Below are 27,497 nucleotides of genomic sequence, written 5' to 3'. Positions count from 1 at the left end.
CGCCTGCTCGGCCACGGAAACCCATTTAATCATCAAGTTCCCGAACTAACAGTCCTTGTTCTGACGTTGCTTCCAGAGGGAGTTTGGAACTCGGTGGTGAGTGTTGCAACAGAGGACAGATGATTTTTACGCGTTTCAGCACTCGGCGGTCCCGTTCTGTGAGCTTCTGTGGCCTACAACTTACCGGCTGAGCTGTTGTTGCTGCTAGACGTTTCCACTTCAAAATAACAGCACTTACAGTTGACCCGGGCAGCTCTAGCAGGGCAGAAATTTGACGAACTGACTTGTAATGGTGGAATTCCATGACGGTGCCACGTTGAAAGTCAAAGCATTTAACAAATACACATTTGAACATTAACACCTTATTTATTCTTCATCTTGTGGGGAATTGTTTCACTGATCCTCTGTCTCAGCATTATCCACAGGGTAACTGTCAACCTGTCTCAGCATTATCCACAGGGTAACTGTCAACCTGTCTCAGCATTATCCACAGGGTAACTGCCAACTTGTCTCAGCATTATCCACAGGGTAACTGCCAACTTGTCTCAGCATTATCCACAGGGTAACTGCCAACTTGTCTCAGCATTATCCACAGGGTAACTGCCAACCTGTCTCAGCATTATCCACAGGGTAACTGTCAACCTGTCTCAGCATTATCAACAGGGTAACTGCCAACCTGTCTCAGCATTATCCACAGGGTAACTGTCAACCTGTCTCAGCATTATCTACAGGGTAACTGTCAACCTGTCTCAGCATTATCCACAGGGTAACTGCCAACCTGTCCCAGCATTATCCACAGGGTAACTGTCAACCTGTCTCAGCATTATCAACAGGGTAACGGCCAACCTGTCTCAGCATTATCCACAGGGTAACTGTCAACCTGTCTCAGCATTATCAACAGGGTAACTGTCAACTTGTGAGTCTGAAAATGCACACTGGAGGTGAAGGAATCAACGTCGTTAGTATCAACCGGATGTAGAAAGACATAATTTCCACATTCAGATGTTTAGAGCACAGAGGTAATTATATACATTGTATTGTTTCAGATGCGACCTTCCGTTGACTCCCAAGTAACAATTCAACAACGGACCAAGTTATTTGAGCCAACAATAAAGATGATTGAAACCACTCTTTTTAGTTGTCAGTTATTCATTCAGACTTTTCAAAGTATACCACAACAGGCTATTGTGATTCAGTCCTGACCTTTGTAGTTTTACGCATTGATTGTTTTTATTCATGTAGCTTAGCTACAGTATCATTAAGGTAAAAAGCAAACATTTCCATTCATTTAAATACATGGCAACATATATTTATGAAATATATTTGGGCATTTATTTTACTAGCTACCACAGCATGCTCTCAAAATGTATTTCCATATATTTAAATATATAAACATATATGTAGAAATATATCAAAAAGGCCAATTTTGTAATATGTCCATATATTTAAATATATGTAATATAAGGCTTAAACACATATTTATTTTAATATACGTAAATACATAAATGTTGTTCAAACAGGGTGGCACCAATGATTAGGGCCAGGCGTTTTGGTTGTTCTTCGGTTGGGCTTTTTCTACCCCGTGTCCGATATAGCACTTTCTCACACCGTGATCATCTAACATAATTATCCAATTAGTTCAAAATCAATTCCCAACCGGATGTGGATTATTAATATGTGCATCAACAGCATAGACTTTAGCCTAATGCACCAAATGATTAACCTGAGGAAATATATCGGAATAAATATTTTACTTACTCATTGTCTGTTATCAAAATTATATAGGAATAGTAGGCATGTTATCTAAGAAAATATAGCCGAACAAACTAGCCATTTTCATGAAACACGTGTACAAACGTCAATGATGAGGATATATATATATATATTGCTTTTGCAAGCGCCAACATCCCTCTAAACAAAGTTGACAATCCCAAATTGCGCACCTTCATTAAGACACGTGAAAAGAACCGAGGCGCAGCCCGGAAAAAAAACACAACGGAAAGCATCTCCATAGTAACGGACAAATCCACTGTCACACATTGTGTATGAGAGCTGGGTGAAGATGTTATAGTCGTTCTGGCTGATAGAGTGTATTTACAGGCAGAGAACTATTCGACAGTGTTAGAATATGACTCCGAGTAGCTGCGCTTTTACATGAACCTTGTGGAGGCGGAGAAGCGCATCTCTCCAGATACTGAAGTCTTAACAGAGATGGATAAAAGGTGTTATTTCTATAGTAAATGAAAATAGGCGAGCCATTAGTATTCTGAAAATAGTCTATATTCCACCCTCTACATTTTCGGATAACTATCATACCCATTTGTTAATTAACAGACAACGAAGACGTCGTGAAATATTGTTGTTGATTGATGTTGTCTTGTTATGTAAGGACGAGACTGTTTCACTATATATCCCCCACAACCTTTCAAGGTTGAAGCATTCTTCTGAGACGGCATAATTATGTCAGATGGCTGTCTATCCTGTCTATCCTGTTTTTCCATTTAAAATGTGAAGCTAAATTGCAGGTTTTGCAGAAAATATTGTTGTCTGCAAAGAACATCCCAGCGGGGAATTTCAAGCGATAGAGATGTTTTATTGTACACTTATATTGTCTGCTTGGATTCGTAGTCTTCCCCCTTTAAGTGTCCTAATTGCCCCATTTATATAACCTCCTGTGATCAGGGATTGAGTCTGTTGGGAGGCGATCAGCTTGAGAAAAACGAGGTGTAAAATCACTGATCTACAAATAGAATTCCCTGCCAAATAATAATTTTTGTGAAATTAAGATTCATATGCTGCGCCTCCCCTGGTTCAGGCGATCCCTCCACCAGAAACGAAGGGACAACCAGACTGGAATGACTGAGACTTGTGTCAATTACAGAGCATTTCCTAGGATTTTCTGCCTGCATCAAACCCAGTGGATAATGCTGGGAATTTTGGTCAATACATTTTTTTATTTTTTATTTTTTTAAACGCCTGGCCCTACTATATAAACCCTCTATTTATGCTATGGATCCCCATTCACTGCTGACAAGGATTAAAACAATTATATCACAATAATGTTTGCAGCGATCATTATCATCAAAAACATCCAGGAAATGTCCTCTCTGTTCACAGGTCGTTAATCTGCGATGGATTAAATCCCGTCCAGAGTCAGGAAGGGATTTATTTATGGAGATACGCATCCAGCCACAGATCCCCTGACTTCTTCAGTGACCTGGAGAAGAACAGAGGTGGACAAAGAACCAGGTAAATCACATAGGAGACTGAGAGCAGCAGGTATCACCTTATGATGTACAATCTATTCCCAGAGGAATAGCACGATACAAGTATTCATTAAAACACTTTACCTGACAACATCAGTCATGCCTTTCTGCAAAGTCTTGACCTGGTAGGGAACGCCATGCTTCTCACACAAAGCACGAACCAGAGGAGCCACCAGGTGGTAGTTATGACGGGGCATTGTAGGAAACAGACTGAAAGACAGAGGGGGAGAGAGAAAGAGAGGCAGAGAAAGAGTGGGGGGGAGGAGGAAGGAGGGAGAGGGAGAGAGAGAGAGAGAGAGAGAGAGAGAGAGAGAGAGAGAGAGAGAAAGAGGCAGACAGAGAGGGGCGGGGGCAGGGGGAAGGTGACAGAGGGAGAGAGAGGGAGGGAGAGACAGAGAGAGAAAACGCTATCAGAGAAACCTCAGTTTCTGAGTAGGATTGTATCAATATTGTATCTAAACACTATTACGAGGTAGAGTATTTAGTACAAACAACAAGTTATATTTAAGATAAATGCAGCTGAATGCTGCTTAAACTATAACTTTAGTCAGTGACCTGATAAATGACCATACAAATATGTCATGAAGTGGGCCTCTGGGTACAGCAAGCACCATCCCCCTCTCTCTGCACCATCCCCCTCTCTCTGCACCATCCCCCTCTCTCTGCACCATCCCCCTCTCTCTGCACCATCCCCCTCTCTCTGCACCATCCCCCTCTCTCTGCACCATCCCCCTCTCTCTGCACCATCCCCCTCTCTCTGCACCACCCCCTCTCTCTGCACCATCCCCTCTCTCTGCACCATCCCCCTCTCTCTGCACCATCCCCTCTCTCTGCACCATCCCCCTCTCTCTGCACCATCCCCTCTCTCTGCACCATCCCCTCTCTCTGCACCATCCCCTCTCTCTGCACCATCCCCTCTCTCTGCACCATCCCCCTCTCTCTGCACCATCCCCCTCTCTGCACCATCCCCCTCTCTCTGCACCATCCCCTCTCTCTGCACCATCCCCCTCTCTCTGCACCATCCCCTCTCTCTGCACCATCCCCCTCTCTCTGCACCATCCCCCTCTCTCTGCACCATCCCCTCTCTCTGCACCATCCCCTCTCTCTGCACCATCCCCCCTCTGCACCATCTCTGCACCATCCCCCTCTCTCTGCACCATCCCCTCTCTCTGCACCATCCCCTCTCTCTGCACCATCCCCCTCTCTCTGCACCATCCCCTCTCTCTGCACCATCCCCCTCTCTCTGCACCATCCCCCTCTCTCTGCACCATCCCCCTCCTGCACCATCCCCCTCTCTCTGCACCATCCCCCTCTCTCTGCACCATCCCCCTCTCTCTGCACCATCCCCCTCTCTCTGCACCATCCCCCCCTCTCTGCACCATCCCCTCTCTCTGCACCATCCCCCTCTCTCTGCACCATCCCCCTCTCTCTGCACCATCCCCCTCTCTCTGCACCATCCCCTCTCTCTGCACCATCCCCTCTCTCTGCACCATCCCCCTCTCTCTGCACCATCCCCCTCTCTCTGCACCATCCCCCTCTCTCTGCACCATCCCCCTCTCTCTGCACCATCCCCCTCTCTCTGCACCATCCCCCTCTCTCTGCACCATCCCCCTCTCTCTGCACCATCCCCCTCTCTCTGCACCACCTCTCTCTGCACCATCCCCCTCTCTCTGCACCATCCCCTCTCTCTGCACCATCCCCTCTCTCTGCACCATCCCCCCTCTGCACCTCTCTGCACCATCCCCCTCTCTCTGCACCATCCCCCTCTCTCTGCACCATCCCCTCTCTCTGCACCATCCCCTCTCTCTGCACCATCCCCTCTCTCTGCACCATCCCCCTCTCTCTGCACCATCCCCCTCTCTCTGCACCATCCCCTCTCTCTGCACCATCCCCCTCTCTCTGCACCATCCCCTCTCTCTGCACCATCCCCCTCTCTCTGCACCATCCCCTCTCTCTGCACCATCCCCTCTCTCTGCACCATCCCCCTCTCTCTGCACCATCCCCCTCTCTCTGCACCATCCCCCTCTCTCTGCACCATCCCCTCTCTCTGCACCATCCCCCTCTCTCTGCACCATCCCCCTCTCTCTGCACCATCCCCTCTCTCTGCACCATCCCCCTCTCTCTGCACCATCCCCCTCTCTGCACCATCCCCCTCTCTGCACCATCCCCTCTCTCTGCACCATCCCCCTCTCTCTGCACCATCCCCCCCTCTCTGCACCATCCCCTCTCTCTGCACCATCCCCTCTCTCTGCACCATCCCCCTCTCTCTGCACCATCCCCCTCTCTCTGCACCATCCCCTCTCTCTGCACCATCCCCTCTCTCTGCACCATCCCCTCTCTCTGCACCATCCCCTCTCTCTGCACCATCCCCCTCTCTCTGCACCATCCCCCTCTCTCTGCACCATCCCCTCTCTCTGCACCATCCCCTCTCTCTGCACCATCCCCCTCTCTGCACCATCCCCTCTCTCTGCACCATCCCCTCTCTCTGCACCATCCCCCTCTCTCTGCACCATCCCCCTCTCTCTGCACCATCCCCCTCTCTCTGCACCATCCCCCTCTCTCTGCACCATCCCCTCTCTCTGCACCATCCCCCTCTCTCTGCACCATCCCCTCTCTCTGCACCATCCCCTCTCTCTGCACCATCCCCTCTCTCTGCACCATCCCCCTCTCTCTGCACCATCCCCTCTCTCTGCACCATCCCCTCTCTCTGCACCATCTCCCCTCTCTCTGCACCATCCCCCTCTCTCTGCACCATCCCCCTCTCTCTGCACCATCCCCTCTCTCCACCATCCCCTCTCTCTGCACCATCCCCTCTCTCTGCACCATCCCCCTCTCTCTGCACCATCCCCCTCTCTCTGCACCATCCCCCTCTCTCTGCACCATCCCCCCTCTCTGCACCATCCCCTCTCTCTGCACCATCCCCTCTCTCTGCACCATCCCCTCTCTCTGCACCATCCCCCTCTCTCTGCACCATCCCCCCTCTCTGCACCATCCCCTCTCTCTGCACCATCCCCTCTCTCTGCACCATCCCCTCTCTCTGCACCATCCCCCTCTCTCTGCACCCATCTGCACCCCTCTCTCTGCACCATCCCCCTCTCTCTGCACCATCCCCTCTCTCTGCACCATCCCCCCTCTCTCTGCACCATCCCCTCTCTCTGCACCATCCCCTCTCTCTGCACCATCCCCTCTCTCTGCACCATCCCCTCTCTCTGCACCATCCCCTCTCTCTGCACCATCCCCTCTCTCTGCACCATCCCCCTCTCTCTGCACCATCCCCTCTCTCTGCACCATCCCCTCTCTCTGCCCATCCCCCTCTCTCTGCCATCCCCCTCTCTCTGCACCATCCCCCTCTCTCTGCACCATCCCCTCTCTCTGCACCATCCCCCTCTCTCTGCACCATCCCCTCTCTCTGCACCATCCCCTCTCTCTGCACCATCCCCCTCTCTCTGCACCATCCCCCTCTCTGCACCATCCCCTCTCTCTGCACCATCCCCTCTCTCTGCACCATCCCCCTCTCTCTGCACCATCCCTCTCTCTGCACCATCCCCTCTCTCTGCACCATCCCCCTCTCTCTGCACCATCCCCTCTCTCCACCATCCCCCTCTCTCTGCACCATCCCCCTCTCTCTGCACCATCCCCTCTCTCTGCACCATCCCCTCTCTCTGCACCATCCCCTCTCTCTGCACCATCCCCTCTCTCTGCACCATCCCCTCTCTCTGCACCATCCCCTCTCTCTGCACCATCCCCTCTCTCTGCACCATCCCCCTCTCTCTGCACCATCCCCCTCTCTCTGCACCATCCCCTCTCTCTGCACCATCCCCTCTCTCTGCACCATCCCCTCTCTCTGCACCATCCCCCCTCTCTGCACCATCCCCCTCTCTCTGCACCATCCCCTCTCTCTGCACCATCCCCCTCTCTCTGCACCCTCTCTCTGCACCATCCCCTCTCTCTGCACCATCCCCCTCTCTCTGCACCATCCCCTCTCTCTGCACCATCCCCCTCTCTCTGCACCATCCCCTCTCTCTGCACCATCCCCCTCTCTCTGCACCATCCCCTCTCTCTGCACCATCCCCTCTCTCTGCACCATCCCCCCTCTCTGCACCATCCCCCTCTCTCTGCACCATCCCCTCTCTCTGCACCATCCCCTCTCTCTGCACCATCCCCTCTCTCTGCACCATCCCCTCTCTCTGCACCATCCCCCTCTCTCTGCACCATCCCCTCTCTCTGCACCATCCCCTCTCTCTGCACCATCCCCTCTCTCTGCACCATCCCCCTCTCTCTGCACCATCCCCCTCTCTCTGCACCATCCCCCCTCTCTGCACCATCCCCTCTCTCTGCACCATCCCCTCTCTCTGCACCATCCCCTCTCTCACCATCCCCTCTCTCTGCACCATCCCCTCTCTCTGCACCATCCCCCTCTCTCTGCACCATCCCCCTCTCTCTGCACCATCCCCCCCCTCCCACCTCTCTGCACCATCCCCCTCTCTCTGCACCATCCCCCTCTCTCTGCACCATCCCCCTCTCTCTGCACCATCCCCCTCTCTCTGCACCATCCCCCTCTCTGCACCATCCCCCCCATCTCTCTGCACCATCCCCTCTCTCTGCACCATCCCCTCTCTCTGCACCATCCCCTCTCTCTGCACCATCCCCTCTCTCTGCACCACCTCTCTCTGCACCATCCCCCCTCTCTGCACCATCCCCTCTCTGCACCATCCCCCTCTCTCTGCACCATCCCCCTCTCTCTGCACCATCCCCCTCTCTCTGCACCATCCCCCTCTCTCTGCACCATCCCCCTCTCTCTGCACCATCCCCCTCTCTGCACCATCCCCTCTCTCTGCACCATCCCCTCTCTCTGCACCATCCCCCTCTCTCTGCACCACCTCTCTCTGCACCATCCCCCTCTCTCTGCACCATCCCCTCTCTCTGCACCATCCCCCTCTCTCTGCACCATCCCCCTCTCTCTGCACCATCCCCCTCTCTCTGCCCCATCCCCCTCTCTCTGCACCATCCCCCTCTCTCTGCACCATCCCCTCTCTCTGCACCATCCCCTCTCTCTGCACCATCCCCTCTCTCTGCACCATCCCCCTCTCTCTGCACCATCCCCCTCTCTCTGCACCATCCCCCTCTCTCTGCACCATCCCCTCTCTCTGCACCATCCCCCTCTCTCTGCACCATCCCCCTCTCTCTGCACCATCCCCCCTCTCTCTGCACCATCCCCTCTCTCTGCACCATCCCCCTCTCTCTGCACCATCCCCTCTCTCTGCACCATCCCCTCTCTCTGCACCATCCCCCTCTCTCTGCACCATCCCCTCTCTCTGCACCATCCCCCTCTCTCTGCACCATCCCCTCTCTGCACCACCTCTCTCTGCACCATCCCCCCTCTCTCTGCACCATCCCCTCTCTCTGCACCATCCCCCTCTCTCTGCACCACCTCTCTCTGCACCATCCCCCCCTCTCTCTGCACCATCCCCTCTCTCTGCACCATCCCCTCTCTCTGCACCATCCCCCTCTCTCTGCACCATCCCCCTCTCTGCACCATCCCCTCTCTCTGCACCATCCCCTCTCTCTGCACCATCCCCTCTCTCTGCACCATCCCCCTCTCTCTGCACCATCCCCCTCTCTCTGCACCATCCCCTCTCTCTGCACCACCATCCCCCTCTCTCTGCACCATCCCCCTCTCTCTGCACCATCCCCTCTCTCTGCACCATCCCCCTCTCTCTGCACCATCCCCTCTCTCTGCACCATCCCCTCTCTCTGCACCATCCCCTCTCTCTGCACCATCCCCTCTCTCTGCACCATCCCCCTCTCTCTGCACCATCCCCCTCTCTCTGCACCATCCCCTCTCTCTGCACCATCCCCTCTCTCTGCCATCCCCTCTCTCTGCACCATCCCCCTCTCTCTGCACCATCCCCCTCTCTCTGCACCATCCCCTCTCTCTGCACCATCCCCCTCTCTCTGCACCATCCCCCTCTCTCTGCACCATCCCCCTCTCTCTGCACCACCTCTCTGCACCACCTCTCTCTGCACCATCCCCTCTCTCTGCACCATCCCCTCTCTCTGCACCATCCCCCTCTCTCTGCACCATCCCCCTCTCTCTGCACCATCCCCTCTCTCTGCACCATCCCCTCTCTCTGCACCACCTCTCTCTGCACCACCTCTCTCTGCACCACCTCTCTCTGCACCATCCCCCTCTCTCTGCACCATCCCCTCTCTCTGCACCATCCCCTCTCTCTGCACCATCCCCCTCTCTCTGCACCATCCCCCTCTCTCTGCACCATCCCCTCTCTCTGCACCACCTCTCTCTGCACCACCTCTCTCTGCACCATCCCCTCTCTCTGCACCATCCCCTCTCTCTGCACCACCTCTCTCTGCACCACCTCTCTCTGCACCATCCCCCTCTCTCTGCACCATCCCCCTCTCTCTGCACCATCCCCCTCTCTCTGCACCACCTCTCTCTCTTCCCCCTACACCCAGGCTCTGTTAGGCAGGTCATAAATTCCTAGAGGAGTCTCTCTCCTCATGGCCAGACAGTATAGAGAGAAGGTTCATACATTCCTAGAGGAGTCTCTGTCCTCATGGCCAGACAGTATAGAGAGAAGGTTCATACATTCCTAGAGGAGTCTCTCTCCTCATGGCCAGACAGTATAGAGAGAAGGTTCATACATTCCTAGAGGAGTCTCTGTCCTCATGGCCAGACAGTATAGAGGGAAGGTTCATACATTCCTAGAGGAGTCTCTCTCCTCATGGCCAGACAGTATAGAGAGAAGGTTCATACATTCCTAGAGGAGTCTCTGTCCTCATGGCCAGACAGTATAGAGAGAAGGTTCATACATTCCTAGAGGAGTCTCTGTCCTCATGGCCAGACAGTATAGAGAGAAGGTTCATACATTCCTAGAGGAGTCTCTGTCCTCATGGCCAGACAGTATAGAGAGAAGGTTCATACATTCCTAGAGGAGTCTCTTTCCTCATGGCCAGACAGTATAGAGAGAAGGTTCATACATACCTAGAGGAGTCTCTGTTCTCATGGCCAGACAGTATAGAGAGAAGGTTCATACATTCCTAGAGGAGTCTCTGTCCTCATGGCCAGACAGTATAGAGAGAAGGTTCATACATTCCTAGAGGAGTCTCTGTCCTCATGGCCAGACAGTATAGAGAGAAGGTTCATACATTCCTAGAGGAGTCTCTGTCCTCATGGCCAGACAGTATAGAGAGAAGGTTCATACATTCCTAGAGGAGTCTCTGTCCTCATGGCCAGACAGTATAGAGAGAAGGTTCATACATTCCTAGAGGAGTCTCTCTCCTCATGGCCAGACAGTATAGAGAGAAGGTTCATACATACCTAGAGGAGTCTCTGTTCTCATGGCCAGACAGTATAGAGAGAAGGTTCATACATTCCTAGAGGAGTCTCTGTCCTCATGGCCAGACAGTATAGAGAGAAGGTTCATACATTCCTAGAGGAGTCTCTGTCCTCATGGCCAGACAGTATAGAGAGAAGGTTCATACATTCCTAGAGGAGTCTCTCTCCTCATGGCCAGACAGTATAGAGAGAAGGTTCATACATTCCTAGAGGAGTCTCTGTCCTCATGGCCAGACAGTATAGAGGGAAGGTTCATACATTCCTAGAGGAGTCTCTCTCCTCATGGCCAGACAGTATAGAGAGAAGGTTCATACATTCCTAGAGGAGTCTCTGACCTGATGGCCAGACAGTATAGAGAGAAGGTTCATACATTCCTAGAGGAGTCTCTGTCCTGATGGCCAGACAGTATAGAGAGAAGGTTCATACATTCCTAGAGGAGTCTCTCTCCTCATGGCCAGACAGTATAGAGAGAAGGTTCATACATTCCTAGAGGAGTCTCTGACCTGATGGCCAGACAGTATAGAGAGAAGGTTCCACAGGAGAACAAAGGAACCTCTTCCACATCACAGAACTTGAGAACTGAACAATGTCCATGTTTTGGAGAATGTGTTCATGGTCGAGGAAGAATCCAGCTACGAACTGGTCCGTTTTGTACAATTTTGTGAAACTCATGAGACAATACAAAGGATTAGCACGTCAATTGTTATAATTATCAACTGTGTCGTTGTCTTATCTTTGGCGCCCTTCTCAGTCCCTTTGTCTACCAAGCCGCGATGCCGGTTTAGCCCACTAGGGCACATCCCCTATCATTGCCTTGTAACCATATCTACTTTGTTTGTTTGTTGATGCATTTCTGTGATTATTTAGTTAGTTAATAAATACATGATTGAGACAATTGATGTATGGATGATTCATAGTGAAGACTGGGTTCGTGCAGATAACCAACAATTTACGACGTTTGGAATGAGACTTAACATGAGGTAAAGAATAATTAATGAATTAGAAGACTAATTGATCAGATATTAAAATATCTGAAAGTCATATTAAGAAAATTATAACTTTGAAATCTGAATATTTTTCCTTGGTGCCCCGACTTCCTAGTTAATTACATTTACCTGATTAGTTAATCACGTAATAATAAGTACAGAGAATTGATTTGATAAACTAACAGTCTTCAGTTTAATGATGCCAAAGACACGACAATACTGTATATACTGTTTGACAGACAACAGTAAGGTGGGATATTTGTTTCACTTACTGGTGTTCAATCTGAAAGTTGAGGTGTCCACTGAACCAGTCGTTGAAGGTTGACTGTTCAATGTTGCAAGTAGCACTCAACTAAGACCAGAGAAAGAGACACGTTACAGCTCCCTCTGCTGGAGAACTACAGAAGGCACAGCCCCGGAAAACACTCCTGGACCTGTACTCAGGACTGCTGTTCCCGGATCAGTTTAGCCTTTAATAATAATGAATATGAATGTATGGACAGGGGGGACCTGATCCTAGATCAGTTGTCTAGTAATGATGACATGTTACCTGCATGGTGAGCCAGTCCTGGTGTCTAGTAATGATGACATGTTACCTGCATGGTGAGCCAGTCCTGGTGTCTAGTAATGATGACATGTTACCTGCATGGTGAGCCAGTCCTGGTGTCTAGTAATGATGACATGTTACCTGCATGGTGAGCCAGTCCTGGTGTCTAGTAATGATGACATGTTACCTGCATGGTGAGCCAGTCCTGGTGTCTAGTAATGATGACATGTTACCTGCATGGTGAGCCAGTCCTGGTGTCTAGTAATGATGACATGTTACCTGCATGGTGAGCCAGTCCTGGTGTCTAGTAATGATGACATGTTACCTGCATGGTGAGCCAGTCCTGGTGTCTAGTAATGATGACATGTTACCTGCATGGTGAGCCAGTCCTGGTGTCTAGTAATGATGACATGTTACCTGCATGGTGAGCCAGTCCTGGTGTCTAGTAATGATGACATGTTACCTGCATGGTGAGCCAGTCCTGGTGTCTAGTAATGATGACATGTTACCTGCATGGTGAGCCAGTCCTGGTGTCTAGTAATGATGACATGTTACCTGCATGGTGAGCCAGTCCTGGTGTCTAGTAATGATGACATGTTACCTGCATGGTGAGCCAGTCCTGGTGTCTAGTAATGATGACATGTTACCTGCATGGTGAGCCAGTCCTGGTGTCTAGTAATGATGACATGTTACCTGCATGGTGAGCCAGTCCTGGTGTCTAGTAATGACATGTTACCTGCATGGTGAGCCAGTCCTGGTGTCTAGTAATGATGACATGTTACCTGCATGGTGAGCCAGTCCTGGTGTCTAGTAATGATGACATGTTACCTGCATGGTGAGCCAGTCCTGGTGTCTAGTAATAATGACATGTTACCTGCATGGTGAGCCAGTCCTGGTGTCTAGTGATGATGACATGTTACCTGCATGGTGAGCCAGTCCTGGTGTCTAGTAATGATGACATGTTACCTGCATGGTGAGCCAGTCCTGGTGTCTAGTAATGATGACATGTTACCTGCATGGTGAGCCAGTCCTGGTGTCTAGTAATGATGACATGTTACCTGCATGGTGAGCCAGTCCTGGTGTCTAGTAATGATGACATGTTACCTGCATGGTGAGCCAGTCCTGGTGTCTAGTAATGATGACATGTTACCTGCATGGTGAGCCAGTCCTGGTGTCTAGTAATGATGACATGTTACCTGCATGGTGAGCCAGTCCTGGTGTCTATTAATGACATGTTACCTGCATGGTGAGCCAGTCCTGGTGTCGCTCGTGTTCCATCTCCATAGGAAGGTGATTCATCTGGGTCACCCATACAAACCAATGGCTTTCCAAAAACCTATATATACAGTACAATATAATTATTCAGCCACAATATTACGTTACATTATTACATGAAGCACAGCATTGTGTTGTTTTCTAATACTGTAGATAGTTTGAATACAACGAATGAATGAGTTAATCTTTGAGCTCCCTCTCAGTTCATACTTTACCTGACGAAGCTGATCAATGCTACTGAGCCAAAGAAACCAAAGAAGGGATAGTAACAGCAGAAGAAGCGAAGGTAGAAACTCATCGACCACGCCAGATCCTTCACAGGAGACAAAGATTGGTATTACAGACAGACATGAACACGCCAGATCCTTCACAGAAGACAAAGATTGGTATTAGGCCAGACATTATACATCTGGGGTTCCTACCCAGTGGCAACACATCATTAATTTTTTGAGCCCCACATTTATTAGAAATGATAGATGGAACGTATCGATGCTCATCGGCCATTGGACATAGACATTACACAACAAGTTGGTTGATGATGTAATATGCCAGGCAGATATGTATACTGTAGCTAAGAAAGTAATACAACTGTATGTTGTGTAGTAAGCGGTTAGTAGCCCATGTGCCTCAACCTAACAATTTGGTTCTTTCCCCCCTCATAACTTACTCTACTGTTCTGACTTGGTGGTGCACATGTAGCCTACAGCCTGGTTTAGAGACATGTTATCATTTAATATTTTAAAAGCTTTCCATGTCTGCTTATATCCCCCTTTATTTATCCTACGGTTCTGACTTGGTGTACAGTTTGAACACTTGAAGAACGGCCCGTGTTCTGAATTCTGTCCCGGTACATTTCAGAAGCGCTAAACAAATAGTTATATTGACTATGTCCGTCCTAACTCGCTCATTAAAGTCTTAAACTAAATTACAGATTGCCTCTTATCCGCTTGTCGTCCCCTTATGCCACAGTTTGTACATCTCAATTGTCATTAGAAACCACATTTGTTTAAGCGAGTCAGCCATATCAGCTATGTTTTTTAAAGGCAGTAAATGAGGCTGAATGAACAGTTTCGCTGCCAGACAAGGCTCCGCTGATAGCCAGGTGTTGCAGTGGTAAGATGAAGGGACAGCTATATGTCAGCCCTAACAGTTTGTGGGCACCGTTTGTCACCATTACAGTGCAATTAATGTATTGTTTAGTGTTGTGTAGTGGCTTTGCTGGCATGCATCCCATTTTTTTTGTTGCTAAAATCATTCCCCTATTCCCCTATAGGATGACTGCAAAGCAACAATTATCACGGTGATGAGGAAGATAGTTCACCCGATGTCACAGGAAGTCCATAAAGATCAAGGACATCAACCACCCGAGCCACTGCCTGTTCACCCCGCTATCATCCAGAAGGCGAGGTCAGTACAGGTGCATCAAAGCTGGGGACCGAGAGACTGAAAAACAGCTTCTATCTCAAGGCCATCAGACTGTTAAACAGCCACCACTAACATTGAGTGGCTGCTGCCAACATACTGACTCAACTCCAGCCACTTTAATAATGGGAATTGATGGGAAATGATGTAAAATATATCACTAGCCACTTTAAACAATGCTACCTAATATAATGTTTACATACCCTACATTACTCATCTCATATGTATATGTATATACTGTACTCTATATCATCTACTGCATCTTGCCTATGCTGTTCGGCCATCGCTCATCCATATATTTATATGTACATATTCTCATTCCCCCTTTACACTTGTGTGTGTATAAGGTTGTTGTTGTGAAATTGTTAGATTACTTGTTGAAGGACGGTTGGAACTAGAAGCACAAGCATTTCGCTACACTCGCATTAACATCTGCTAACCATGTGTATGTGATAAAATTTGATTTGATTTAGTCATTTCTGATGGTACAGTCAGTGTGTTGTTGGTAGTACAATATTATTGCTCACTAGCTTTAGTGAGCAACGAACAAGGATTTAGTGCCCCCAGGTGTTCGCATAGTCATATGTATCCTGCCCTGCCTTTCGAAGGTCTTCGAAAGCCAAGTTAACAAACAGATCACCAACGATTTCGAATCCCACCGTACCTTTCCGCTATGCAATCTGCTTTCCGAGCTGGTCATAGGTGCACCTCAGCCACGCTCAGTCCTAACCATCATATCATTACTCTCTCATGGAAGCCCTTATGTTCCAGATGGGTATGAAGAGGATTAGGTCTACAATTAGTTGGTATGAAATCTCACCACCCAGTCCTGTCGTAAAAACATGGTCCGCAATATCTGGATGTGGAAATACACTGGAATAAGTAGTGGAGGTCCAACTGGAACACAGAAGGATAATATTGGTATTACATACATTACATACAGTGGTCTGTATTTTACCTGTTCAATGGAAGTTGATGTGATTCTATACAGAAATCCATGAAACGTGTTCAGCAACTTACTGAGGAAGAAGTACTGGTGTTGGTGATGGTAGGGCATGTACTTCAACTTCTTTATACCATACTGCAATAGACAGAGACAAGGAGTCAGATGGGTCTTACACAGAAACACGAATACCGTTTTAACACGACTGAGACAAACCGTTACATGGATATTATTACACGGTTAATTCATGAATATCACATTAAATTAATGAGCTATTACATGGATATTATTACACGGTTATTTCATGAATATTACATTTAATTAATGAGCTACTACATGGATATTATTACACGGTTATTTCATGAATATTACATTTAATTAATGAGCTACTACATGGATATTATTACACGGTTATTTCATGAATATTACATTTAATTAATGAGCTACTACATGGATATTATTACACGGTTATTTCATGAATATTACATTTAATTAATGAGCTACTACATGGATATTATTACACGGTTATTTCATGAATATTACATTTAATTAATGAGCTACTACATGGATATTATTACACGGATATTTCATGAATATTACATTTAATTAATGAGCTACTACATGGATATTATTACACGGATATTTCATGAATATTACATTTAATTAATGAGCTATTACATGGATATTTAAATACTACACTAGTATTATTACATAGTTATTTCATGAATATTACATTAATTTAATGAGCTATGACATGGATATTTGAATATTACGTGGATATTATTACATAGTTATTTCATGAATATCACATTAAATTAATGAGCTATTACATGGATATTATTACATGGTTATTTCATAAAAATGACATTAATTGAATTAACTATTACATGGATATTTAAATACTACATTAATAATTATACATGAATATTTAGATTATTATTCAAATATGACAGGAAGTCAGATGGGTCATAAAGCACTAAGGTTGTGAGTCCAGTTGGGGCAGGAATCACAAATATACTATAGTGATAACTACCTCTACAGGCTGTTTGTCTCCCAGGACGAAGACATGCAGTGAGTTGACATCAGGATCTTTACTAAACACGTTGGGCTTAGCGTGGTGCTGGAAGTGACGATGGTTCCACCAGTTAGCAGAGGCACCCTGGAAACACACAGCTACTGTTACTTATTAATGGTACACACAATTACACTTACTATAACTTACACCTGTTGGACACGACACAAAATAAGGCTAATGTATAGCAGTGAACTTGGAAATGTAACACTGCTCTGGTGAATGTAGGAAAGTGAAGGGGACAGTTTCCTGACCAAAGATTTAGCATAGTCCTGGAGTAAAATGTTATTTCAAAGCTGATTATCCATTGAGAATGGTTTTCAGTCTAGAACTAGGTTTAAACGGTGTCCGGTTAACTTATCCAAAGAGTAGCAGAAGATCCGCCTAAAGAAACAGTATTGTCAAATGTCCAACCATTGTCCAGCAGCCTACCTTTAGGTGTCCAATGACAAACTTTTGCAGTACGTGATTACAACTAGATTTCTTGCAGACTGACAGGTGGCCGTAGTCATGCTGCAGCCAGCCAGCTTGGGCCTGAGAGGGAAAAAGAAAGGCAGAATTTGAATGGTGTCTGAAAGGTGGTTTGGTAACCCTATCGCTAAGCTAAACCCTTACCCTAACCTAACCTCAACACCCCTAACCTTCACCTTAATCGTAACCCTAACCTAATACCCTAACCTTAACGCTAACCTTCGATCCCTATGCCTAACCTTTGAATCTGCCTGTCAAATATCTTCTTGTACTCCCTAATAATACTGTAATGGTACCTGAGACGTGGCCAGCATGAGGGAACAGAGCAGTGTGAGGCTCCAGCTGGTCCCCCAGACCCAGAGCAGGCCCAAAGCCAGGGCCTCTAGTAGCAGGATGTGGCCCAGGTAGAGGCTGAAGAAGAGGGGGCGGGCACGGAGCAGACCCTCACTCTCCACACGGTCGCGCAGGGCCTGGAAGTCCTGCACCAGTACTGCCTGTATGGATTAGAGGTGATCAATAATCAATACACATGTAATGGGATCTTTCTCAAAGTAGATGAACCAGGAGGAAGATGGATGATGGTAGAGAGATGGGAATTGAGGGAGAGGAGGGGAGGAAGAGGACAGGAGAGGGAGAGGGAGAAGGACAGGAGAGGGAGAAGGACAGGAGAGGGAGAAGGACAGGAGAGGGAGAAGGACAGGAGAGGGAGAAGGACAGGAGAGGGAGAAGGACAGGAGAGGGAGAAGGACAGGAGAGGGAGTGGAAGGACAGGACAGGAGAGGGAGAAGGACAGGAGAGGGAGAAGGACAGGAGAGGGAGAAGGACAGGAGAGGGGAGAAGGACAGGAGAGGAAGAAGGACAGGAGAGGGAGAAGAAGGACAGGAGAGGGAGAAGGACAGGAGAGGGAGAAGGACAGGAGAGGGAGAAGGACAGGAGAGGGAGAAGGACAGGAGAGGAAGAAGGACAGGAGAGGGAGAAGGACAGGAGAGGGAGAAGGACAGGAGAGGGAGAAGGACAGGAGAGGGAGAAGGACAGGAGAGGAAGAAGGACAGGAGAGGGAGAAGGACAGGAGAGGGAGAAGGACAGGAGAGGGAGAAGGACAGGAGAGGGAGAAGGACAGTATAAATTGAGAAGAGAAACCTGTAGAGAAGAAGAGGAAGAAGAAGAGGAAGAAGAAGGGTAAGGAAATAGAAGTAACAGAAAGACAGCAGTAAGACAGCAGGGAATCTGGGCATATAGACAGGCTTGTACAATGTGATCTAGTTATAGGGGTATCTGGGCATATAGACAGGCTGGTATAATGTGATCTAGTTATAGGGGCATATAGACAGGCTGGTATAATGTGATCTAGTTATAGGGGCATCTGGGCACATAGACAGGCTGCTATAATGGGATCTAGTTATAGGGGCATCTGGGCACATAGACAGGCTGGTATAATGTGATCTAGTTATAGGGCCATCTGGGCACATAGACAGGCGGGTATAATGTGATCTAGTTATTATAGTAGACGACTGAAGATGACACACGACTTGGTCCCCGGGTCTTCTGACACATTGTAGAAACTGTACAGCATTCAGTCTGAGAAGCATGTAATTCCCTATCAGCCAGAGAAAGACAGGCCTCACGTTGGTCCCCGGGTCCCTTCCTAAACCTACAGTATGTTAGAGTGGGAGTGATGCTGTGTCAGAGGGAGAGATGCTGTAGGCTTCACATTATGTAGCCTACAACGATGTATGTTATGGGTGTGATGCTGTAGAGGGAGAGAGATAAAGATGGGCCTCCTCACGTTTTTCCCCTGGTCCTGGCTGGGCTCTGTCGGTGCCAGCTCTCCAATCAGCAACGGCTTCAGAAACTTCCTGACAAAATTAGGATCGGGATGGAATGCGGAAAATGCTTCCTAGAAATTAGAGACATCGATCAATCTATGTTGTTTGTCAATATGCAAATGAAATATATGCAAATATCCCTCATGTCCTTTATTTGTTGTTTAAGAGAAATACATATAAATATTCATTAGTACAAAAATATAATTAATATTCGTCGTGTGATTAAATAAAGACGCATCATGCAGAAATCGCTCCGCAGTTTCCTGGTTGTTACAATTCTAATAGTTCGCCCTAATATCAGTTTATGTGACAAAACAAGCAAGTATAGTGTAGAGAATCATGTAGATGTATCATCATTATGAAGAGAATCATGTAGATGTATCATCATTATGAAGAGAATCATGTAGATGTATCATCATTATGAAGAGAATCATGTAGATGTATCATCATTATGTAGAGAATCATGTAGATGTATCATCATTATGAAGAGAATCATGTAGATGTATCATCATTATGTAGAGAATCATGTAGATGTATCATCATTATGAAGAGAATCATGTAGATGTATCATCATTATGAAGAGAATCATGTAGATGTATCATCATTATGAAGAGAATCATGTAGATGTATCATCATTATGTAGAGAATCATGTAGATGTATCATCATTATGTAGAGAATCATGTAGATGTATCATCATTATGAAGAGAATCATGTAGATGTATCATCATTATGTAGAGAATCATGTAGATGTATCATCATTATGAAGAGAATCATGTAGATGTATCATCATTATGAAGAGAATCATTGATGAGAAAAAATGGGAAATAACTTTTTCATAAACAAAAAATATTTGCATATCTCAGCAAACAAACAACAAAACCGAAAGTAAAATATTCCCAAAAATCGAAAATTTAAGAACAGGAAGCATAGAAATAGAACAGATAGAACTGCTTATTAAACATTTGCATATTGCAGCTTTAAGATCATTATTAACTAACATTAACTAACAACTAGTGTAATAAGTCATTATCACAATGTACGATCCACTAACAACTAGTGTAATATGTCATAGAGTCATAATGTACGATCCACTAACAACTAGTGTAATATGTAATAGAGTCATAATGTACGATCCACTAACAACTACTGTAATATGTAATAGAGTCATAATGTACGATCCACTAACAAATAGTGTAATATGTAATAGTCATAATGTACGATCCACTAACAACTAGTGTAATATGTCATAGAGTCATAATGTACGATCCACTAACAACTAGTGTAATATGTCATAGAGTCATAATGTACGATCCACTAACAACTAGTGTAATATGTCATAGAGTCATAATGTACGATCCACTAACAACTACTGTAATATGTAATAGAGTCATAATGTACGATCCACTAACAACTACTGTAATATGTAATAGAGTCATAATGTACGATCCACTAACAACTACTGTAATATGACATAGAGTCATAATGTACGATCCACTAACAACTAGTGTAATATGTAATAGAGTCATAATGTACGATCCACTAACAACTACTGTAATGTGTCATTATGATAATGTACGATCCACTAACAACTAGTGTAATATGTAATAGAGTCATAATGTACGATCCACTAACAACTAGTGTAATATGTAATAGAGTCATAATGTACGATCCACTAACAACTAGTGTAATATGTCATAGAGTCATCATGTACGATCCTCTAACAACTACTGTAATATGTCATAGAGTCATAATGTACGATCCACTAACAACTACTGTAATATGTAATAGAGTCATAATGTATGATCCACTAACAAATAGTGTAATATGTAATAGAGTCATAATGTACGATCCACTAACAACTACTGTAATATGTCATTATGATAATTTACGATCCACTAACAACTAGTGTAATATGTAATAGAGTCATAATGTACGATCCAATAACAACCAGTGTAATATGCAATAGAGTCATAATGTACGATCCACTAACAACTAGTGTAATATGTCATAGAGTCATAATGTACGATCCACTAACAACTACTGTAATATGTCATAGAGTCATAATGTACGATCCACTAACAACTAGTGTAATATGCAATAGAGTCATAATGTACGATCCACTAACAACTAGTGTAATAAGTCATTATCACAATGTACGATCCACTAACAACTAGTGTAATATGTAATAGAGTCATAATGTACGATCCACTAACAACTAGTGTAATATGTAATAGAGTCATAATGTACGATCCACTAACAACTACTGTAATGTGTCATTATGATAATGTACGATCCACTAACAACTAGTGTAATATGTCATAGAGTCATAATGTACGATCCACTAACAACTAGTGTAATATGTCATAGAGTCATAATGTACGATCCACTAACAACTAGTGTAATATGTAATAGAGTCATAATGTACGATCCACTAACAACTACTGTAATATGTAATAGAGTCATAATGTACGATCCACTAACAAATAGTGTAATATGTAATAGTCATAATGTACGATCCACTAACAACTACTGTAATATGTCATAGAGTCATAATGTACGATCCACTAACAACTAGTGTAATATGTAATAGAGTCATAATGTACGATCCACTAACAACTACTGTAATATGTCATAGAGTCATAATGTACGATCCACTAACAACTAGTGTAATATGTAATAGAGTCATAATGTACGATCCACTAACAACTAGTGTAATATGTCATAGAGTCATAATGTACGATCCACTAACAACTAGTGTAATATGTCATAGAGTCATAATGTACGATCCACTAACAACTACTGTAATATGACATAGAGTCATAATGTACGATCCACTAACAACTAGTGTAATATGTAATAGAGTCATAATGTACGATCCACTAACAACTACTGTAATGTGTCATTATGATAATGTACGATCCACTAACAACTAGTGTAATATGTAATAGAGTCATAATGTACGATCCACTAACAACTACTGTAATATGTAATAGAGTCATAATGTACGATCCACTAACAACTACTGTAATATGTCATAGAGTCATAATGTACGATCCACTAACAACTAGTGTAATATGTAATAGAGTCATAATGTACGATCCACTAACAACTACTGTAATATGTCATAGAGTCATAATGTACGATCCACTAACAACTACTGTAATATGTAATAGAGTCATAATGTATGATCCACTAACAAATAGTGTAATATGTAATAGAGTCATAATGTACGATCCACTAACAACTACTGTAATATGTCATTATGATAATGTACGATCCACTAACAACTAGTGTAATATGTCATAGAGTCATAATGTACGATCCACTAACAACTAGTGTAATATGCAATAGAGTCATAATGTACGATCCACTAACAACTAGTGTAATATGTAATAGTCATAATGTACGATCCACTAACAACTAGTGTAATATGTAATAGAGTCATAATGTACGATCCACTAACAACTAGTGTAATATGTAATAGTCATAATGTACGATCCACTAACAACTAGTGTAATATGTCATAGAGTCATAATGTACGATCCACTAACAACTAGTGTAATATGTAATAGAGTCATAATGTACGATCCACTAACAACTACTGTAATATGTAATAGAGTCATAATGTACGATCCACTAACAAATAGTGTAATATGTAATAGTCATAATGTACGATCCACTAACAACTAGTGTAATATGTCATAGAGTCATAATGTACGATCCACTAACAACTAGTGTAATATGTCATAGAGTCATAATGTACGATCCACTAACAACTAGTGTAATATGTCATAGAGTCATAATGTACGATCCACTAACAACTACTGTAATATGTAATAGAGTCATAATGTACGATCCACTAACAACTACTGTAATATGTAATAGAGTCATAATGTACGATCCACTAACAACTACTGTAATATGACATAGAGTCATAATGTACGATCCACTAACAACTAGTGTAATATGTAATAGAGTCATAATGTACGATCCACTAACAACTACTGTAATGTGTCATTATGATAATGTACGATCCACTAACAACTAGTGTAATATGTAATAGAGTCATAATGTACGATCCACTAACAACTAGTGTAATATGTAATAGAGTCATAATGTACGATCCACTAACAACTAGTGTAATATGTCATAGAGTCATCATGTACGATCCTCTAACAACTACTGTAATATGTCATAGAGTCATAATGTACGATCCACTAACAACTACTGTAATATGTAATAGAGTCATAATGTATGATCCACTAACAAATAGTGTAATATGTAATAGAGTCATAATGTACGATCCACTAACAACTACTGTAATATGTCATTATGATAATTTACGATCCACTAACAACTAGTGTAATATGTAATAGAGTCATAATGTACGATCCACTAACAACCAGTGTAATATGCAATAGAGTCATAATGTACGATCCACTAACAACTAGTGTAATATGTCATAGAGTCATAATGTACGATCCACTAACAACTACTGTAATATGTCATAGAGTCATAATGTACGATCCACTAACAACTAGTGTAATATGCAATAGAGTCATAATGTACGATCCACTAACAACTAGTGTAATAAGTCATTATCACAATGTACGATCCACTAACAACTAGTGTAATATGTAATAGAGTCATAATGTACGATCCACTAACAACTAGTGTAATATGTAATAGAGTCATAATGTACGATCCACTAACAACTACTGTAATGTGTCATTATGATAATGTACGATCCACTAACAACTAGTGTAATATGTCATAGAGTCATAATGTACGATCCACTAACAACTACTGTAATATGTCATAGAGTCATAATGTACGATCCACTAACAACTAGTGTAATATGTAATAGAGTCATAATGTACGATCCACTAACAACTACTGTAATATGTAATAGAGTCATAATGTACGATCCACTAACAAATAGTGTAATATGTAATAGTCATAATGTACGATCCACTAACAACTACTGTAATATGTCATAGAGTCATAATGTACGATCCACTAACAACTAGTGTAATATGTAATAGAGTCATAATGTACGATCCACTAACAACTACTGTAATATGTCATAGAGTCATAATGTACGATCCACTAACAACTAGTGTAATATGTAATAGAGTCATAATGTACGATCCACTAACAACTAGTGTAATATGTCATAGAGTCATAATGTACGATCCACTAACAACTAGTGTAATATGTCATACGATCCACTAACAACTAGTGTAATATGTCATAGAGTCATAATGTACGATCCACTAACAACTACTGTAATATGACATAGAGTCATAATGTACGATCCACTAACAACTAGTGTAATATGTAATAGAGTCATAATGTACGATCCACTAACAACTACTGTAATGTGTCATTATGATAATGTACGATCCACTAACAACTAGTGTAATATGTAATAGAGTCATAATGTACGATCCACTAACAACTACTGTAATATGTAATAGAGTCATAATGTACGATCCTCTAACAACTAGTGTAATATGTCATAGAGTCATAATGTACGATCCTCTAACAACTAGTGTAATATGTCATAGAGTCATAATGTACGATCCACTAACAACTACTGTAATATGTCATAGAGTCATAATGTACGATCCACTAACAACTACTGTAATATGTAATAGAGTCATAATGTATGATCCACTAACAAATAGTGTAATATGTAATAGAGTCATAATGTACGATCCACTAACAACTACTGTAATATGTCATTATGATAATGTACGATCCACTAACAACTAGTGTAATATGTCATAGAGTCATAATGTACGATCCACTAACAACTAGTGTAATATGCAATAGAGTCATAATGTACGATCCACTAACAACTAGTGTAATATGTAATAGTCATAATGTACGATCCACTAACAACTAGTGTAATATGTAATAGAGTCATAATGTACGATCCACTAACAACTAGTGTAATATGTAATAGTCATAATGTACGATCCACTAACAACTAGTGTAATATGTCATAGAGTCATAATGTACGATCCACTAACAACTAGTGTAATATGTAATAGAGTCATAATGTACGATCCACTAACAACTAGTGTAATATGTCATAGAGTCATAATGTACGATCCACTAACAACTACTGTAATATGTAATAGAGTCATAATGTACGATCCACTAACAACTAGTGTAATATGTAATAGAGTCATAATGTACGATCCACTAACAACTAGTGTAATATGTCATAGAGTCATAATGTACGATCCACTAACAACTAGTGTAATATGTCATACAGTCATAATGTACGATCCACTAACAACTAGTGTAATATGTCATAGAGTCATAATGTACGATCCACTAACAACTAGTGTAATATGTAATAGAGTCATAATGTACGATCCACTAACAAATAGTGTAATATGTAATAGAGTCATAATGTACGATCCACTAACAACTACTGTAATATGTCATAGAGTCATAATGTACGATCCACTAACAACTAGTGTAATATGTAATCGAGTCATAATGTACGATCCACTAACAACTAGTGTAATATGTAATAGAGTCATAATGTACGATCCACTAACAACTACTGTAATATGTCATACCTACAACATTATAACATTTGCAACAGTCTTCTTGGAATAACTTCACCAACAACTTCCATAGTTAGGCTACTGACCGTGGCATCTTCTCCAGCAAAGTGACTGATGACCCTGATGCCCCCCGGGTGTCTCTTCGCCCACTGGGTAATATTATAGACCTTCCTGTCGATGACCAACCACTGGTCGCTTCTGTGGCAGTGCTTCTGAACCTCTTCCCAGGTGTAGACTGCACTGCCACCTCGCCCTCCACCGGGCCCAACCCCGTCACCCTTGGCCGGCTCGCTTGACTCTGTCTGCTGACCTCCGCCCCCCATCCTCGGTTCTCTCTGTTCCACTCACACCGTCGCTGTGTCAGCAGCGCTCTGTCCAGTCTGTCCAACTGAAACACACTGAGGACCAGTCAAATGCAACGTACAGAGAGGAAGTCAGGGAATGGAATCAGAATCAGATCATGCTGTCTGAGCCAAGTCACACCCAGATGGTAAAATGGTGTGACTTCTACAGTTTGATGTTTATTGGGATGAGTCTTGTCCTGGAGGCAGATCTGAGAGATTTCCACTAGATAAGCCAGTTGCAAAGTCAAAATTGGCTATATAAAAAAATTAATAAAAACAAACATTTGCTTTTTTGTCTTAATTTAAGATTAGGGTTAGGTTTAAAATCTGATTTGATGACTGTGACTGTGCTAGCTATTGACCATTCTGCAGAGCTGCCTCCAGAACAACATTCATGACGAAAAACGCTAACCTGCGATTCTTCTGCCAGAGGGAAGGGAGATGTTTTCCAGACAGCGTTGTACAACAAAATGTGTTGTTCAATTCAGTTGCTGAAAATATCGAATGACGAATACCTGTAGAGGCGCAAGAATGTCAGCCAGTCTGGGTCCTGTAATTCTGTGGAGTTCCTTTTCTAACAAAAAAGATAACGCCATTGTGTGGGCATGGACTCCTCTTCTGTTCCCGAGTTTTATATAAAACACAGTGCAAACCTTTATGAGTGTTTCATGTTAATGTCTGTATAATGACACACATGATACAATCCAATAGTCGTGTCAGCCGCTACAGAAATCCCCAGGCTACATGACATTAAATTAAATCAGGCTATATTGTGATCAACAATATAACGCAATTATACAACGATGATGTGGCTACAGAATGAATGGAATAGCTGCACTCACCAGCATTTCCAGTTGTGCAATCCTCTCCTCGCTACGTCTCTTATTCATAAAAATACATTTACTTCTTTCTGATCACCCGTCTCATCATCTAGCCAATCAAATCATCAGCAGACTCCTAACGGTATATTTCGTTCCTATAGCTCACTCAGGCATTCACCCACTCGTTCACTATACAATTCAAAGCCGATCATTCGAGGGTCTCTAGTCCAATAGAGTTGTTTCACTAGCCTGCTGCCATATCTGCAATTGGTTCATAACAGCCTTTCCGAATTTTATAAAAAAAAAAAAAAAGGCATCCCCCTCTCTATCTGATTGGCTTTCTCGTCTGTCAATCACTTTCCTATGTCAATAATTTACCTATTCCAACCAATCAGGACGTTCTTGGACGCAATCAGGGCCCCGCCCCTGACACGGTGAGTGTTTACATGCTGTCTCAAGAAGAAAGGACTGCCCCTCCCTGATGCTTTCCTGTGTAGTATTTTATCCGGATCCCCATTGGCTACAGGCAAAGCTGCTTCTACTCTTCCTAAGGTCTAACAAAACATAAAACATGACATA

The 27,497-nt window shown here is 44.2% G+C and overlaps 1 protein-coding gene and 1 long non-coding RNA gene across 32 annotated transcripts; one reads left to right on the top strand and one right to left on the bottom strand.

The window, feature by feature from the left end:
* Positions 1-346: 346 nt before the first annotated feature.
* LOC118382825 (acyl-CoA Delta-6 desaturase-like) lies at positions 347-27,168 on the bottom strand. Of its 31 annotated transcripts, XM_052481017.1 has the most exons (18): positions 26,940-27,157; positions 26,510-26,612; positions 25,840-26,151; positions 19,126-19,236; positions 17,636-17,833; positions 17,301-17,402; positions 16,830-16,955; positions 15,874-15,934; positions 15,674-15,750; positions 13,647-13,744; positions 13,396-13,492; positions 11,882-11,961; positions 3,351-3,476; positions 847-3,217; positions 745-778; positions 677-710; positions 575-642; positions 347-472 (listed from the first exon to the last, which is right to left on the bottom strand). In XM_052481017.1, exons 3-14 carry the CDS (start codon positions 26,074-26,076, stop codon positions 3,166-3,168), a joined length of 1,365 nt encoding a protein of 454 aa, XP_052336977.1. In that variant the 5' UTR covers positions 26,077-26,151; positions 26,510-26,612; positions 26,940-27,157; the 3' UTR covers positions 347-472; positions 575-642; positions 677-710; positions 745-778; positions 847-3,165. The 31 variants fall into 31 exon arrangements, with proteins under 31 accessions (XP_052336977.1, XP_052336976.1, XP_052336978.1 ...); XM_052481016.1 differs by lacking the exons at positions 677-710; positions 745-778; XM_052481018.1 differs by having other exon boundaries at positions 347-710; positions 25,840-26,141.
* On the top strand, positions 10,077-11,175 carry LOC127912163 (uncharacterized). Its single transcript, XR_008081222.1, has 4 exons — positions 10,077-10,593; positions 10,706-10,929; positions 10,986-11,041; positions 11,154-11,175. It is a non-coding gene; the product is annotated as an uncharacterized LOC127912163 (long non-coding RNA).
* Positions 27,169-27,497: the final 329 nt, after the last annotated feature.

Source organism: Oncorhynchus keta, chromosome 26 (assembly GCF_023373465.1).
Source record: "Oncorhynchus keta strain PuntledgeMale-10-30-2019 chromosome 26, Oket_V2, whole genome shotgun sequence".
In the NCBI taxonomy this organism is placed as follows: Eukaryota; Metazoa; Chordata; class Actinopteri; order Salmoniformes; family Salmonidae; genus Oncorhynchus; species Oncorhynchus keta.
The sequence above is the reverse complement of the archived record's forward strand: the minus strand, read 5'-3'. Positions and strand labels throughout refer to the sequence as shown.

Coding starts and splice junctions, on each gene's coding strand:
- LOC118382825 (XM_052481012.1), bottom strand. CDS start 26,076: ATGGGGGGCGGAGGTCAGCAGACAGAGTCAAGCGAGCCGGCCAAGGGT. Junction 15,751..15,873: donor ACACCAGTACTTCTTCCTCA/GTAAGTTGCTGA, acceptor TCTGTGTTCCAG/TTGGACCTCCACTACTTATT. Junction 3,218..3,350: donor GGCATGACTGATGTTGTCAG/GTAAAGTGTTTT, acceptor GTTCTTCTCCAG/GTCACTGAAGAAGTCAGGGG.